The sequence below is a fragment of the Stigmatopora argus genome, chromosome 12 (genome assembly GCF_051989625.1).
Source record: "Stigmatopora argus isolate UIUO_Sarg chromosome 12, RoL_Sarg_1.0, whole genome shotgun sequence".
Classification (NCBI taxonomy): Eukaryota; Metazoa; Chordata; class Actinopteri; order Syngnathiformes; family Syngnathidae; genus Stigmatopora; species Stigmatopora argus.
The window spans coordinates 15,889,798-15,904,977 of NC_135398.1; the positions used below are offsets into that span (position 1 = coordinate 15,889,798).

The 15,180-nt window shown below is 39.6% G+C and overlaps 1 protein-coding gene across 1 annotated transcript in view; it reads right to left on the reverse strand.

The window, feature by feature from the left end:
- The window catches only part of xirp1 (xin actin binding repeat containing 1), a 24,345-nt gene extending 16,288 nt beyond the window's left edge, over nucleotides 1–8,057 (reverse strand). Inside the window, exons 1-4 of the mRNA XM_077616107.1 lie at nucleotides 7,933–8,057; nucleotides 7,127–7,181; nucleotides 4,855–5,130; nucleotides 1,180–1,258 (exon numbers count right to left, since the gene is read on the reverse strand). Coding sequence (XP_077472233.1) covers nucleotides 1,180–1,258; nucleotides 4,855–5,130; nucleotides 7,127–7,181; nucleotides 7,933–8,057 — 535 coding nt within the window. The remainder of the gene's footprint in view (nucleotides 1–1,179; nucleotides 1,259–4,854; nucleotides 5,131–7,126; nucleotides 7,182–7,932) is intronic.
- Between the last annotated feature and the right edge of the window lie 7,123 nt (nucleotides 8,058–15,180).

Here is a 15,180-nt window from a genome sequence, read left to right on the forward strand (position 1 = left end):
TTTCTTTAGTATAGCATATAAACGGTGAATGAAATCAACACATTTACGTACCTAAATATTTTTATCAAGGAACAAATGTCAACTCACACATTTTGTAGCCGATACGTCACTGCTGACTAGGGAGATGATGAGGTGCACAAGTGCGTCGTGGTGAGAGAAACAGGCAATACAGTATTATTAACCGACATAAAACAACACGCGAAGCCATGATGCTTCAGCTTGAAGTTTACAAAACTATCCTTTCCAAACTAATTATTCTTACTCACTCGCTTTAGTCAGCGATTTTTGCCACTTTATTAAAGGAACACGCCCCGTTACTTGACAGTAGCGTCCCTAAAGCTTGAAAAGGGGAGAATTTAAAACATTTTCACGCTCGTCCTTATGCAGTTATGAACATCATTTTATTTATGACTTCTGACACCATGTTTTTGTTTATTGCATCGTTTTCGCAAAGAACAACTGTTTCAATAAGTGAGGGGAATCTCAATTTCTGTGGGTCTTAATGAAATCTTTTTCATCTAATTTTTGGTAGTTTTTATATAACGTTGTTGTTTAGTCCAGGAAATTTGCATATTAAAGACATTGTGGGATTGCTCCTTGTTAAAATAGAAAACAAAATGACTTATATAGTGGTGTGAGCGGGCCAGAAAGTAGTAAGGACACTGGGCTTGAGCTTAAGACGACAACAATGCACGTTTTAAACACGCCTTAAACAAAAACTGGCAAAAATCAGCCCAAAATTTTCTGCCTACAACTTACAGATTCAACACTCATTTCTTCTCAGCTTTCAGCACTTATTTTTAAACAGCTGTCCTGTATTTAAAAGAAAATCCCAATGACTTTACAGAACCTTAAAATACCACCAGTGAACCAACATGTTCGAGTAAGAAGGCCAGTGTGCGTCATAATCCGTCAGCACTAGTGTCACGACACTACTCCTATTTTAGGAGGGTGTGCCATGTGCATAGTTATGCATCTACACCACTACATCCTCATCTTTTTTTAGTTGATTCATTCCAAACGCAACAGAACACTGCCGAGCAAACGGTGACATGCACTTTTTAGAGACCTTCAGGGGGATTTCTCAGCTACTACGGAGTGCTTTAATATAGTAAATTCAGCAATGTCTACGTAAATACTGGTGAGTGACCTTAAATGAGATTAAGCACCACACCTCACCGTATAAGCATCCGGAAACTTTTTTGTAAGATTTTGTGGGGCCATTTGTGGTTCTTCTTACGTCTGAATGGGTCAGCCTCTAAAAATAGGAAAATTGATAACATGAGAAACACATGGTCATTCACTTTCTTGTCTATTATCTGGCCAATTAAACTTTGATAAAACCTCTTTAAAGCCTAACCTAATGTAACAGCATGTATAAAATGAGGACTATCTAATCTAGCTACCGTATATTTTGGGACAAAAAGTCACAAGTCGCAAATGCCCAAAAATATAAAATACACAATGAATAACCATCATATAAGTCTATGTAAAGGTTGCAATTTTCTGGGGAAATTTACTGGATGACTAGTGACACTTGCAATAGCTAGCAAGCTAAGCTAAAAAAAAAGATATTTTATTTATTTTGTATTATTTGGGCTGCACTCTCTCGTTAGGGCCCACAAGGCAGTTAGTAAGGTACAGAATAACAGACCGATACAGGGTTTTTCCATTGGTCACCTCCACTTAATTGCATGCAACAAACAGTTTAGGAAATGTTATCCATTTACGAAACACATGTATTTCAGCCTAAGACTGTGTACCTATGTACCTATGGCTAGCAGCGCATTTAGCCGACACTCCCATATCATTGTTTTCACTAATTGGGAGCCTCATTTATTTATTTAAAACCTATTCAAATTCGGTGGTCTTTTTAAAACATTATTTTCTCTGGTATGTTAAAAAAATCAAGGGCAAACTGTCTGTCTTTGAAAATGAAATGAACTGTTTTTAACCCTGCAGAACCAGACATGGCCACTGGAGGCTAGCTTGAAAAGAGTACAGTAAGACCTTGACATACGAATGTCCCAACATACGAGAAACAAGGAAAATTCTGTGGAAATTTTTGCCTTGACATACGAGACAAATTTGAGATACGAGCATACGAGACAGTTCTAGATCCGGCTGTCCAGTTGGCCGAGTATGTGAGAGGCTGCTTATGAGAACAGCATTGCTTTGTCTTTCTCGCTGTAAGATGTCTACAAGAACAGACCAAGTCGATAATCTGCGAGAAAACCAACGGAATCTACATGGACTTGAAAGCAAAGCAAGCATCTGAAAAAAACCTTCAAAGCGAGCCGTGACTGGTTCGATAATTTAAAAAAACGAACTGGGATACACTCGGTTTTGAGGCATGGAGAAGCAGCAAGTTCCAACTGGAAAACCGCGGTGGAATACATTAACATCTTTGCCTCGGTTATCGCACAAGGTTTAAATTTAGTGTAACCTAAGATTAAAATTTATTTTTAAGTGTGTGTAAAGTAATCTAAGTTAATTTAAGTTAAATTTAAAGTTTATATTATTTTACACGCACGTTGCCATCCATCACCTCTCTCCTGTCCTTTCTCTCGTCCCCACACTCTGAGTGATGTCACATTTTAGTATAAAAGATCATAACCACTAGATAGGTATTTGTTACTTTGTAAGTAGGTGATGAATTAGAACAAATAAAAATATGATTTTCCATTGTAATATCCTGTTTTGGTGTTTTTTCAGCGGGTGGGAACGATTTAATTTTAGTTATTTTCTATGGGAAAAATTGATTTGAGGTACGGGTAAATTGACATACAAGCTCGGTCCCAGAATGCAATAAACTCGTATCTCAAGGGATTACTGTATACATAATTCCCCACTCACCAATTTCACCATAAAAATAAACATGTTTAAAACGTGGTATAAACTTTAAATTTGGACAGTGACACCATTGGTTTATGACAATGATATGGGATGGTGAAATATATATGTTTATTTTTTTCATTTAAAAAGAGATTAGATTTTATAACATTTTAAGGAGTTCCGGAGTTGCGAGTATCTAGCCGCACATAAAGCTCTCATACTACTAGCTTCGCCCACATGGACAGGCAAGAGGGCTTTGTCATGAACAAGAAGTAGGGAGCAAATAGAGCTAAAGTCGGTTATGTCACTAAAAGTTTGTTCAGTTGTTGTTTTTTTCCTCTTACAGTTGGTGGAGGTCTATACGACATTCTATTTCATTTCACAGGATCATTCAGATTAACAAATTTATTTAAGGATCCATATGCTGAGATGCCATTGGTTGGGGTGAAAAAATATTAATAATGCATGTAATCTAAGGTTGTGAAAAAAGATAAAATATATAAAATAATTCTACGTGCGTGAGTTTTGAGTTAGAAATAGCATCTGGTGGTTTTTTTTCTCACTCAGACTTCCAGGGGGCATGTGATTGTTGCCCAGCGCTGGGGGGCAAATTTCTTACACAACTTTCACATTTGCATTAAATTGTTACACAAATTATTATTATTTATTTATTTATTCTTTGTTTTTTGGACTACTGTCACCATCAAGAGTGTCCGCACATACGCTATTCTTAAATCTTAAGTTAAATTCACAGCAATTTGAGCATTTCAAGCCAACAGAAAGTAATCTTGAACTCCACCTTTATCTCACAATAACATACCTGTCAACCTCTGCCGATAACTGCCCTTATAAATGATTATGATTCCCCTTACAAACCCCAAAATAACCTTACAAACACCGTACAACTCGTACGGTGTTTGTAAGGTTATTTTGGGGTTTGTAAGGGGAATCATAATCATTTATAAGGGCAGTTATCGGCAGAGGTTGACAGGTATGCAATAATTTACCTGGTAACAAGTTGGCACGCTACATCTCCTCAAACATGTAACAGCTGTGTGCTTAAAGTCCATACATCAAAACATCAGAAAAATTCCTATTTATCATGCAAGAAGTGACTAGTATTGAGATGGTGCGTATTTAAGGGAGTACTTTGAGGTTGTGTCATCACTGTCATCGCATCATTTCTACATCATCACTGAGTAATGTTTTGCATAAAAGTTGCATATGTTTGCAAAGTTAATAGCACATCAATCCAGATTGTCAGGCCCAGGGCCAGCCAGGTGGGTGGTTGCTCCTATAACCCAATCACAGGTCCAGCGGCTGATGGGTTAAGCAATGGCAGGTGCGGCCCATCAGACATCAAATCTTATTTAAGACAACCAGACCTTGACCGTCTTGATCGTCTTGATCAGTTCACTGTTAAGTACCTTCTCGCGTTACCTCCTTGCTTCGTCTTGCCTGATCTGGCTATCCTTAATAAATTCAAATTCAAATCTTCGACCTCAAGTTTTTGCTCTAGGACCACGACCACCATTATGACTACAATTGCCACCACGGCCTCGACCATGCACCTTGTATCTTCACTTTGGATCCCTCTACAGACCTCTCGGCTATCGACCTCCTCACTACGCAAGACGACTCCTCTACGCTACCTTTGCCTGGCCCTACACAACGGACACTCACAATACACAGAGCTTCTGGGACTGGACAAAAGTATAGAATGCAATTGCTTTCATTCTTTATCTATGAGTTGATTTACCTATTTTGATAGCATGTTAACATTGTTTTCAAAACCATGAGGTCACATTTGTAGTGCGTTGAATAAACGAGAACTAATTTTTCTGCAGACTTCTTTTATGGATTGTTATAATTTTATAATGTAATGTGATAAAAAGTAAAAATTATATATTTTAATTGCTTTTGTACTTCACTACATGTTAAGAAGTTATTTTGTTAACTTTTTGTAAAATAGTGCCCTCACTACTGTGTGCTACAATACTCTGCACAAAACTTGCACACCTGAGCGTTCATGTCGTGACTTTTCTGATTCAGCGGGTAGTTGTCTCCATCTCTCTTGACACTGCTTGCTGACACCGATAATCTGCAGCTGGAGTTCAAATGCTTGGCCTTGGACTCGAACAATGCACAGAGAGTTCCGATAGATGTAGTCTCCCTCTGAGGAAGAATGTCCATGGAGCGACTCCTTGATAATTTCACGCTCCTTAAAGATGCCCCAAAGCCCATGTTGTCCACATTATGTGGTCCTTTCCTTTCTTCTAAAAATGTATCTGAGATCTGAAATATAATAATTTTAGGAGTTTCATGAGTTTTTTCTTGAATTATAATATGTAATAATGTGTGTATGTGTATATATATATATATATATATATATATATATATATATATATATATATATATATATATGAATATATATATATATATATATATATATATATATGAATATACAGTTGTGGTCAAAAGTTTACATACACTTGTGAAGAGCAGAATGTCATGGCTCTCTTGAGTTTCCAGTTATTTCTATAACTCTGATTTTTCTCTGATAGAGTGATTGGAACAGATACTTCTTTGTCACAAAAAACATTCATGAAGTTTGGTTCTTTTATGACTATTATGGGTGAACAGAAAAGTGATCAAATCTGCTGGGTCAAAAATATACATACAGCAACATGAATGAGCAATTTTGGTGACTTAGAAAGTTGTGTCAGTGAAATGAGCTTCATAGCATGGCCTCTTAACTTCTTGAGTGATTATGAGTGACTACAGCTGGTGACTTCTCTGAGGCCATTTAAATAGGGCTATTGGATGCAAACGCTACAATGGGAAAGTCAAAGGAGCTCAGCATGGATCTGAAAAAGCGAATCCTTGACTTGAACAAGTCAGGAAAGTCACTTGGAGCCATTTCAAAGCAGCTGCAGGTCCCAACAGAAACAGTGCAAACAAATGTTTGTAAGTATAAAGTGCATGGCACTGTTTTGTCACTGCCACGATCAGGAAGAAGACGCTAGCTATCACCTGCTGCTGAGAGAAATTTGGTCAGGAGGGTGAAGATTCCACCGAGAATCACCAAAAAGCAGATCTGTCAAGAATCTGCTGGAATGCAGGTAAGACCTTCTGGAGGAAAGTTTTGTGGTCAGACGGAACAAAAATCGAGCTGTTTGGCCACAATGCCCAGCAATATGTTTGGAGGAGAAGAGGTGAGGCCTTTAACCCCAAGTGCACCATGCCTACCGTCAAGCACTGGTGGTAGTATTATGCTGTGGGGCTGTTTGGCTACCAATGGAACTGGTGCTTTACAGAGAGTAAATGGGATAATGAAGAAGGAGGATTACCTTCAAATTCTTCAAGATTTGAGGTTCAGCCCGAAGATTGGGTCTTGGGCGCAGTTGGGTGTTCCAACAGGACAATGAGCCCAAACACACATCAAAAGCAGTAATGGAATGGCTGAATCAGGCTAGAATTAAGGTTTTCGAATGGCCTTCACAAAGTCCTGACTAAACCCCATTGAGAACTTGTGGACAATGTTGAAGAAACAAGTCCATGTCAGAAAGCCAACAAATTTAACTGAACCTCACCAATTCTGTCAAGAGGAGTGGTCAAAGATTCAACCAGAAGCTTGTGGATGGCTACCAAAAGCGCCTAATTGAAGTGAAAATGGCCAAGGGACATGTTACCAAATATTAGCGCTGCTCTATGTATATTTTTGACCCGGCAGATTTGATCACTTTTTTCTGTTCACCCATAATAAAGTCATAAAAGAACCAAACTTCATGAATGTTTTTGTGCGACAAAGAAGTATCTGTTCCAATCACTCTATCAGAGAAAAATCAGAGTTGTAGAAATAACTGGAAACTCAAGAGAGCCATGACATTATGTTCTTCACAACTGTATGTAAACTTTTCACCACAACTGTATATATACGAATATATATATATATATATATATATATATATATATATATATATATATATATATATATATATATATATATATATATTTTTTTTTTTTTCTGAGCCGCGTTAACCTCATTAGGATCACGGGGGATGCTGGAGCCAATATATATATATATATATATATATATATATATATATATATATATATATATATATATATATGCAGAAAAACAGCAACAGTTGAGTTTTTCAGCAAATAATCGTGGACCTGTTCCCCACAAACTTTATGTCGGCTATTAACACAAATGATCATAACTATGTTGAGTACACTGTAAAAAGTTTCATAAAATACTTTTGTTGTATTCAGTCATGTGTCCTACCTGTAATTTATGAGTTCCATTTTCCAGACTCCTTAGGTCACCACAGCTTTGGTAACTGGTGGGGAAAATAAGGATTGTCAATTTGATTTGGGTGTTGTAGCCTTTCCCAGCCAACCACCGGCGGGGGATCCCCTTAATTGGTTACCAGCGAATTGCAGGCTACAAGGAGACAGACAACCATTCATATACTTACAATTATCCCTAGGGGAACTTTAGAGTGTCCAATCAGCCTACCATGCATCTTTTTGGGATGTTGTAGGAAACCGAAGTAAACCTGGAGAAAACCCACGCAGGTCTGGGGTCGCATGCAAACTCCACGCAGGACGGTTGGACCCAACTGGCAATTGAACGCTCATTCTCAGAACTGTGAGGTGAACATGCTAACCATTTAGTTATTCTCTTACATATATCTCCTGATTTTTATGATTCCATAGAAAGCCAAAATTACATTTAAACTTAGATCATATGTATTGCTACAAAGGAAAATAATGTTAGAGAAAAGATTTGTACATCAATAGAATATTAATATATATTAATATATTAGATATTTTTTTATGAATAGCAGTCATTTAAATTCTAAAAAAATGTCTCATGTCAAAAATGCATTGTTGCATAATAATGGCATTCTAAGAAATGAATACAATCCAGAATAGGTAAAACCATCGTTCACAAGACAGAAACAACTTCTATTGGCCACAAGCAGACAGACAACCATTCATGCTCACAATCATACACATATAATAATCCCCAAAGGAGGTCAAACAGTCAGCGTTTAAGTTTAAAATGTGCTACTTTGCTGGACTTACTGATGCACTAGCTGCCACACGGACTTTCTGTTCCACTTTGTTGGAGCTGGTATGTCCCATGACTTCTCCTGAACCCAGGAGAGGCTTTTCAGGGACTGTGTTCTCCTCAGGCCAAAAGTCTCCATTGCATCTGACCAACAATAAGTGTTATTGCAAACCATCCATTATCGTTAGTGCTCATCCTGATCAGAGAAGCATCGGTGTTAAAGCAAAGAATTTTGCTTAGTTATTCTATAAACATGTCATCACGCACACCATCATGTTCCATTGAAAGCCCTAATTACATTTCAAATTAAATCATGTCATATTACTACAAAGGAAAATAATAGTGAAAACGCTGCTACATAAATAGAATATTAATATATCAAAGGTACTTTTTCAATTTTAAGATTCTCAAAACATGTCTCAACTCAAAACTGCATTGTAGCATAATGTCATTATAAGAAATAAATACAAAACTGAACCACTAACCTGCAGAATAGGGAAAATCACCTGTGCATTCGTGCCTCTGCAGTAGACTTCATGATCATCTTTCACGAGACAGGCACACCTATTGTCCAAGGTCCACAAAAACCTTGTGATGCCAGTCAAATATGGGCATGACATCAGACATCATTACACTCACATAATAAATGTCTATGACAGTGCTATATAATCTCTCATCTAATTTTCTGAACCACTGTATCCTCATTAGGGTCGCGGGGGGTGCTGGAGCCAATCCCAGCTGTCTCCGGGCCAGAGGCGGGGGACAACCTGAATCGGTGGCCAGCCAATCGCAGGACACAAGGAGACGGACAACCATTCACAATCACATTCATATATGGGGGCAATTTAGAGTGTACAATCAGCCTACCATGGATGTTTTTGGAATGTGGGAGAAAACCAGAGTACCCGGAGGAAACCCACGCAGGAGAAAATGCAAACTCCCCACACAGGTGGACGTGACCTGGATTCGAACCCAGGAGCCCAGAGCTGTGAGGCTGACGCGCTAACCACTCACGACACCGGGCCGCCCTGCTATATAATAAATGACAAGAAAATTTACATTTATTTCAAATGTAAAAATAAGTATTTTTTTCTATAAGAAGTTCCAGGATGGTGTTCTTTGGCCGGTGTTCTTTGTCAGCAAAAATTTGTGAAACGAGAGAGCAGGACAGCTGCTGAAGTTGGACATCGGTGGTCAAATTCCTGGCATTGCCACACTGCTGCTACAAATCATGACAAAGCTCCAAACATTTTTTATCGGCACTGCACATACTTACCATTGTTACTTTATGGGTGTAACAAAGGTTTCAGGGCGGCCCGGTGGCGCGAGTGGTTCGTGCGTTGGCCTCACAGCTTTGGGGTCCTGGGTTCAAATCCAGGTCATGTCCATGTGTGTGGAGTTTGGATGTTCTCCCCGGGCCTGCGTGCGTTTCCTCCGGGTACTCCGGTTTCCTCCCATATTCCAAAGAAATGCATGGAAGGCTGATTGGACTGTCTAAATTGCCCCTAGGTATGAGTGTGAGGTTGAATGATTGTCTGTCTCCTCGTGCCCTGCAATTGGCTGGCCACTGATTCAGGGTGTCCCCCGCCTCTGGCCCGGAGCCAGCTGGGATAGGCTCCAGCACCCCCCGCAACCCTAATGAGGATAAAGCAGTTCAGAATATCAGATGAGATGAGACAAAGATTTCAATTATCCACTTGATGCAAGAGGAAAGAAGAAAATATTAAATTACCTACAATATATGCATAGGGTGGCCCAGCGGGCAAGTCATTAGTGCTTGGGACTACCAGTTTTAGGGTTCTGGTTTCGATCCCAGGTTGGTGCGTGGGTTTTCTCTGGGTACTCCGTTTTCTTCCCACATTCCAAAGACATGACATGTAAGCTGGTTGAACACTCTAAATTTCCTCCTAGGTGTGAGCTTGAATGATTATCTGTCCCCTCGTGCCCTGCGATTGGCTCGTCACCAAATAAGGGGGTCCTCTGTCTTGTGCCCAAAGTCAGTTGGGATAGGCTCTAGCACCCCCTGTGACCATTGTGAGGATAAGCAGTTCCACAAATGAATGAATGAGTATACATGCATAAATATGTGATGTGTTATTTCTTCTTGGGCTGCTGTATGAAAACAAATCCTTCCTTCCTTAGTTGCTGTTGTTGTTTTTTCAGTTTTAAAGACAGACTGTTTAAGATTTTATGGTGTGATTGGGCTAGTAGCTTATCTGTCAGGACTTTGAAACTAGAGGCTCATGTTTCAAGTCCCGTGTTTTTTTTTTTAAAAAGTTTTTTTCTGGACAATAAAAAAACCGAAAAAAAAACATTTAAAAAAACGAAAATAAATAAATAAATAAAACGTGTGAAGTATAATATCAGGGTGTTCAGCTAACCAACCACTTGCTCTCGGAAAAAGGTTGTTATAATTGTCTCGGTGGCGGAACAGAGTTGTGCCCATGTGCAGAAAATCAGGCAGACTAAAGAGAGCAGTATCAATGGCAGTATACATGAAGAAGAGTAATGGAAAAAAAAAAAGTATGATGAAAAAGCGGAAGAGGTATAGTGTCATACCTGTCAACCTCTGCCGATAACTGCCCTTATAAATGATTATGATTCCCCTTACAAACCCCCCAAAAACCTTACAAACACCGTACGACTCGTACGGTGTTTGTAAGGTTTTTGGGGGGTTTTGTAAGGGGAATCATAATCATTTATAAGGGCAGTTATCGGCAGAGGTTGACAGGTATGTAGTATCAACGTGTGCGGTCGATTGGTCGCCGGTCTTTCGGTCGCCGGTCGCCGGTCTTTTGGTCGCGGTCTTTAGGTCGCCCGGAAGTTTGGTCGTCGGTCTTTGGGTCGCCGGTCTTTTTTGTCGCTGGTCTTTTGGTCGCCTGATCGGCTGCTGCCACCTACTGTCAATTTAATAAAAAGCAAATTCACTGATGGTGTTTTTATTGAAGCAGTCCAATGAACCTTCATTCTCTCTGGGAGAACTTGCAATGTTGAAATACTTTAGATTAGATGGTCATTTTTATCAAACAAATAAAAGTATTAGTATACTTTTAGCTGTTGAAACGATCTAATAACTAATACTTTTATTTGTTTGATAAAAATGACCATCTATTCTAAAGTATTTCAACATTGCAAGTTCTCCCAGAGAGAATGAAGGTTCATTAGACTGCTTCAATAAAAACACCATCTGTGAATTTGCTTTTATTAAATTGACAGTAGGTGGCAGCAGCCGATCAGGCGACCAAAAGACCGGCGACAAAAAAGACCAGCGACCCAAAGACCGACGACCAAACTTCCGGGCGACCTAAAGACTGCGACCTAAAGACCGCGACCAAAAGACCGGCGACCAATCGACCGTGTACCAGTGTCAACGCTACAGTGCTGATGTGACGCTCCTATTGTTGCGTTTGGGACTCAGCCCTTTCACCAGCGGTTTCCATATTTTACCACACAGGTTAGCGGAGAACCATATGCACCCATCAAAAGAGCCACATGTGGCTCCCGAGGCGTGGGTTCCATAAAATTCCAAAAAAGTTCCAGAAAATCAGGCGGACAAAAGAGAGTGCGGTGCACTAACGTAAGGTTTTAATAGAAACAGACACAAAATAAAAACCTTAAAAACAAAAACTGGGGAAAACTAATAACACAAAAAATAAACTAAATGGGTAAAAACACGGAGGGAAGATACACACCAACATAACCTTACACAGAAGAAAACAAAGACACGGGGGGTTTATAACAAGACAATTACAGACATCTGGGTCACACAAGGGAAGGCAAGCAGAAAAGAACAGCAGGTGAAACTAATGGGTCATCACATGGACAGAACAGAGAAGGCAAAACAGCCAAAACACAAAGTGTGTCAAAGGTAAGGTATGCTATATTTAATCCATTTATCTGACATGCATGTGGATTTAAACAGGCATTTCTTACTTTGCTTACCTCCTTTAGCCCTAATAATATTCAAGGATTGTGAGTGGTCAAATTAGATATCTATACTTGTACAAAAGGGGCCACATTTGCCTCCACCTACTGAGGAGACTACAGTCCTTTGGAGTGTGGAGGACATTGTTGAGGACCTTTTATGACACTGTGGTGGCATCTGCAGTGTTTTATGCAGCGGTCTGGTGGAACAGCAACAGGCTGAATAAAATGGTCAGGAGGGCCAGCTCCAATCTAAATTCTCTTGACAACAGTGTTACGCAGCCATAATTAGCAGCACAAGCGGTCGTGATGCTCATCAAAAGAGCCACATGTCGCTCCCGAGCCATAGGTTCCCTACCACTGCTGTAGAGGAAGTGGAAGAGAAGAGGATGCTGGCCAAGATAATGTCCAGCATGGACAACACCTCCCACCCCCTGCATGAGTCTGTGGAGTCCTTCCGCAGCTCCTTCAGCAATAGACTACTGCACCCTCAATGCAAGAAGGAGTGCTTCCGCAGATCCTTCCTCCTATCAGCTGTCAGGCGCCAACAAAAAAAAGGCTGAATGTTAACACCACCTGTGTCCATTTTCACCTCTTATCTCAGTTTTGCTGTGTATATATATTTCGTGTAACAGGTATTTATTTACTTATTCTTTATTTATTTTACTAAAGTCTACAATGTATTTCAGTGTCTTTGTTTTCACCACTGCAACAAAGTGAATTTCCCAAGTATGGGATGAATAAAGTTTAATCTCATCTAAATCTCATCTGAACCTCATGTAAACCTCATCTCAACATTATCTAAACCTCATCTAAACCTCATCTAAACCTCATCTAAACCTCATCTAAACCTCATCTAAACCTCATCTAAACCTCATCTAAACCTCATCTAAACCTCATCTAAATCTAAATCTGAATCTAAATCTACAGCTAAATCTACAGCTAGTTCTACAGCTACTTCTACAGCCAATTCTACAGCTAATTCTACAGCTAATTTTTCAGCTAATTCTACAGATAGTAATTCTACAGCTAATTCTACAGATAGTAATTCTACAGATAGTAATTCTACAGATAGGAATTCTACAGCTAATTCTTCAGCTAATTCTTCAGCTAATTCTACAGCTAATTATTCTACAGCTAATTCTACACCTACCATCTCATCCCATCCCCCATCCTGCCATGAAAAGTGTGTGAACCCCAGGTGAAAATCTCAAAATTTTGTTGGTAGCATTTTGTTGCTTTGACTTATTTTGAAGATACAATATATTACTGTGCGGCATCATGGTGTAGGCGTTCACTCGCCTGATTTTGGTGTAGGCAGACGCTGGTGGTGGTGTGATTGTGAGTGCGAATGGTCGTGTGCCCTACAGCTGACTGGCACCCCCTGCAACCCTAATGAGGATAAAGCAGTTCAGAAAATGAGATTACTAGTTCAATTACCAAAATTGACTTCCATTGTTTAAACTGCAACTGCAGCTAAAGAATAAAATGTCTAATCTAAGTCAGTTGAGTCGAAAGAAATAAGTTCTGTCGAGCGATTAAATTCTTTTATTGCATTTAATCGCATAAAATCCATGGTTAAACTCGCAACTACCTCCATAAAAAAAGAAATGCAAGAATAATAATACATTTTATCTTTTAAATACACCTATTGTTTTTCGTGATTTGCTTTGTACTTTGTGCTTTTGCTTTGTTGTTCTGCGGCCTTTGCGACTGTACTGTCTAACTTATAACTATGCCTTTTCCTGTATCTGCATTCTCACTCTCTTGCTACTGACACAATGAAATTTCCTGAATACGGGATGAATAAAGTTATCCAATCCAATCCAATCCAATTAAGGCAGAAATTGGCCAAAGTGAATATTTTTACTGTCAGTATAATGGCATTTAAGGCTTTCACCACTAAGTGCACAAATAACAACTGTGATAACTCTGCACTTTATATAACGGTTAATATATCCATAACAGCAATAGACGGCGGAGCCAAGTTTCACACGTCTGTAGCTCTCTTTATTGCAACACTCAGACCGACTCCAAAACATGTCAACATCCAGGTCAAGCTGTATTATACAATGACCACTAGGTGGCGGTGGTTAAACAAACTTGTATAACCTGAGGCAACTAACCAGTTATAGCAGGCATCCCCAAACTTTTTCTTGTGAGGGCCACATAACTTTTCCCTTCTCTGATGGGGGGCCGGTGTCAGTTTGTAACAGAAAAAGTGTGACGATCGTAGGGGAGCTTAATTTTTTTTATTGTTTTCCAGAAAGCCACACACAACCAAATAACCCTTTCCAGGTTCTTTACAGAAAAAAAGTCAGGAAACATATAATAACACTATTAATTAAATAAATAATAACTAAATAACCCTCTCTGAGTTCTTCACAGAAAAAACAGGAAATAAATAACACTATTTATGAAATAAATAATAACTAAATAACTCTCTCTGGGTTCTTCATAGAAAAAAAAGCCATGGAACATTAACTTTCTGTTGTGCCATGCACAATCTTCTCCCTTTGCTCTGAAGTTTATGCACGACACCACAACCGTCATTACAGAATCCCACGTCAACATTTTGCAGCACAGTGCTTGGTGGTGAATTTGGCAGTGGACTCGTAGCGGGGCGGTGAGACCCCTTTTTTCCAACTCCCGGTTCATGCGTCCCATTATTAGACCGCGAGTTTCGGCCACCATGCTAGGAGCCCCGTCAGTCGTGATGCTAGCTAGCTTTGACCAGTCCAGGTCCAACTTCTCCATGGTTTGGCACACTTTGTCAAAAATATCCTCTCTCGTTGTAGTCCCTTTGAGACTTTGGAGGGCTGCCAGATCCTCGCAAATCTCAAAGATTTGCGCTAACTCCACGAATAAAAATGAGCAGTTGCACTGTGTCTTGCACGTCCGTGCTTTCATCCAGTGCTAATGAAAAAAAGTCAAATTATTTCGTCTTCTGCTGCAGCTGGGCATATACATTACTCCCGATTTCTTCAACACGTCTGGTCATTGTACTCACTGCATTAAATGCATCTTTCTTCTCGGGACACACCTCCTCCGCGACAGTATCCATACATTTCTTAACAAACTCTCCGTCAGTGAAAGGCTTACCGCTGCCTGCTATCAATTTAGGAACCCAAAAGCTGGCCCGAACGGATGCCTGGTTCTGCTGAGATAGTAGTCCACTTTTTCGCTTTGAGAGTTTGTCTGCTCGTATTTGGCCTTGCAATCTATCGTACTTGTCTTTGTGACGGGATTCATAGTGTCGGCAAAGATTGTATTCTTTGAATACCGCCACCGTCTCTTGACAAATGAGACAAACAGCCTTTTCTTTGCATTGAACAAAA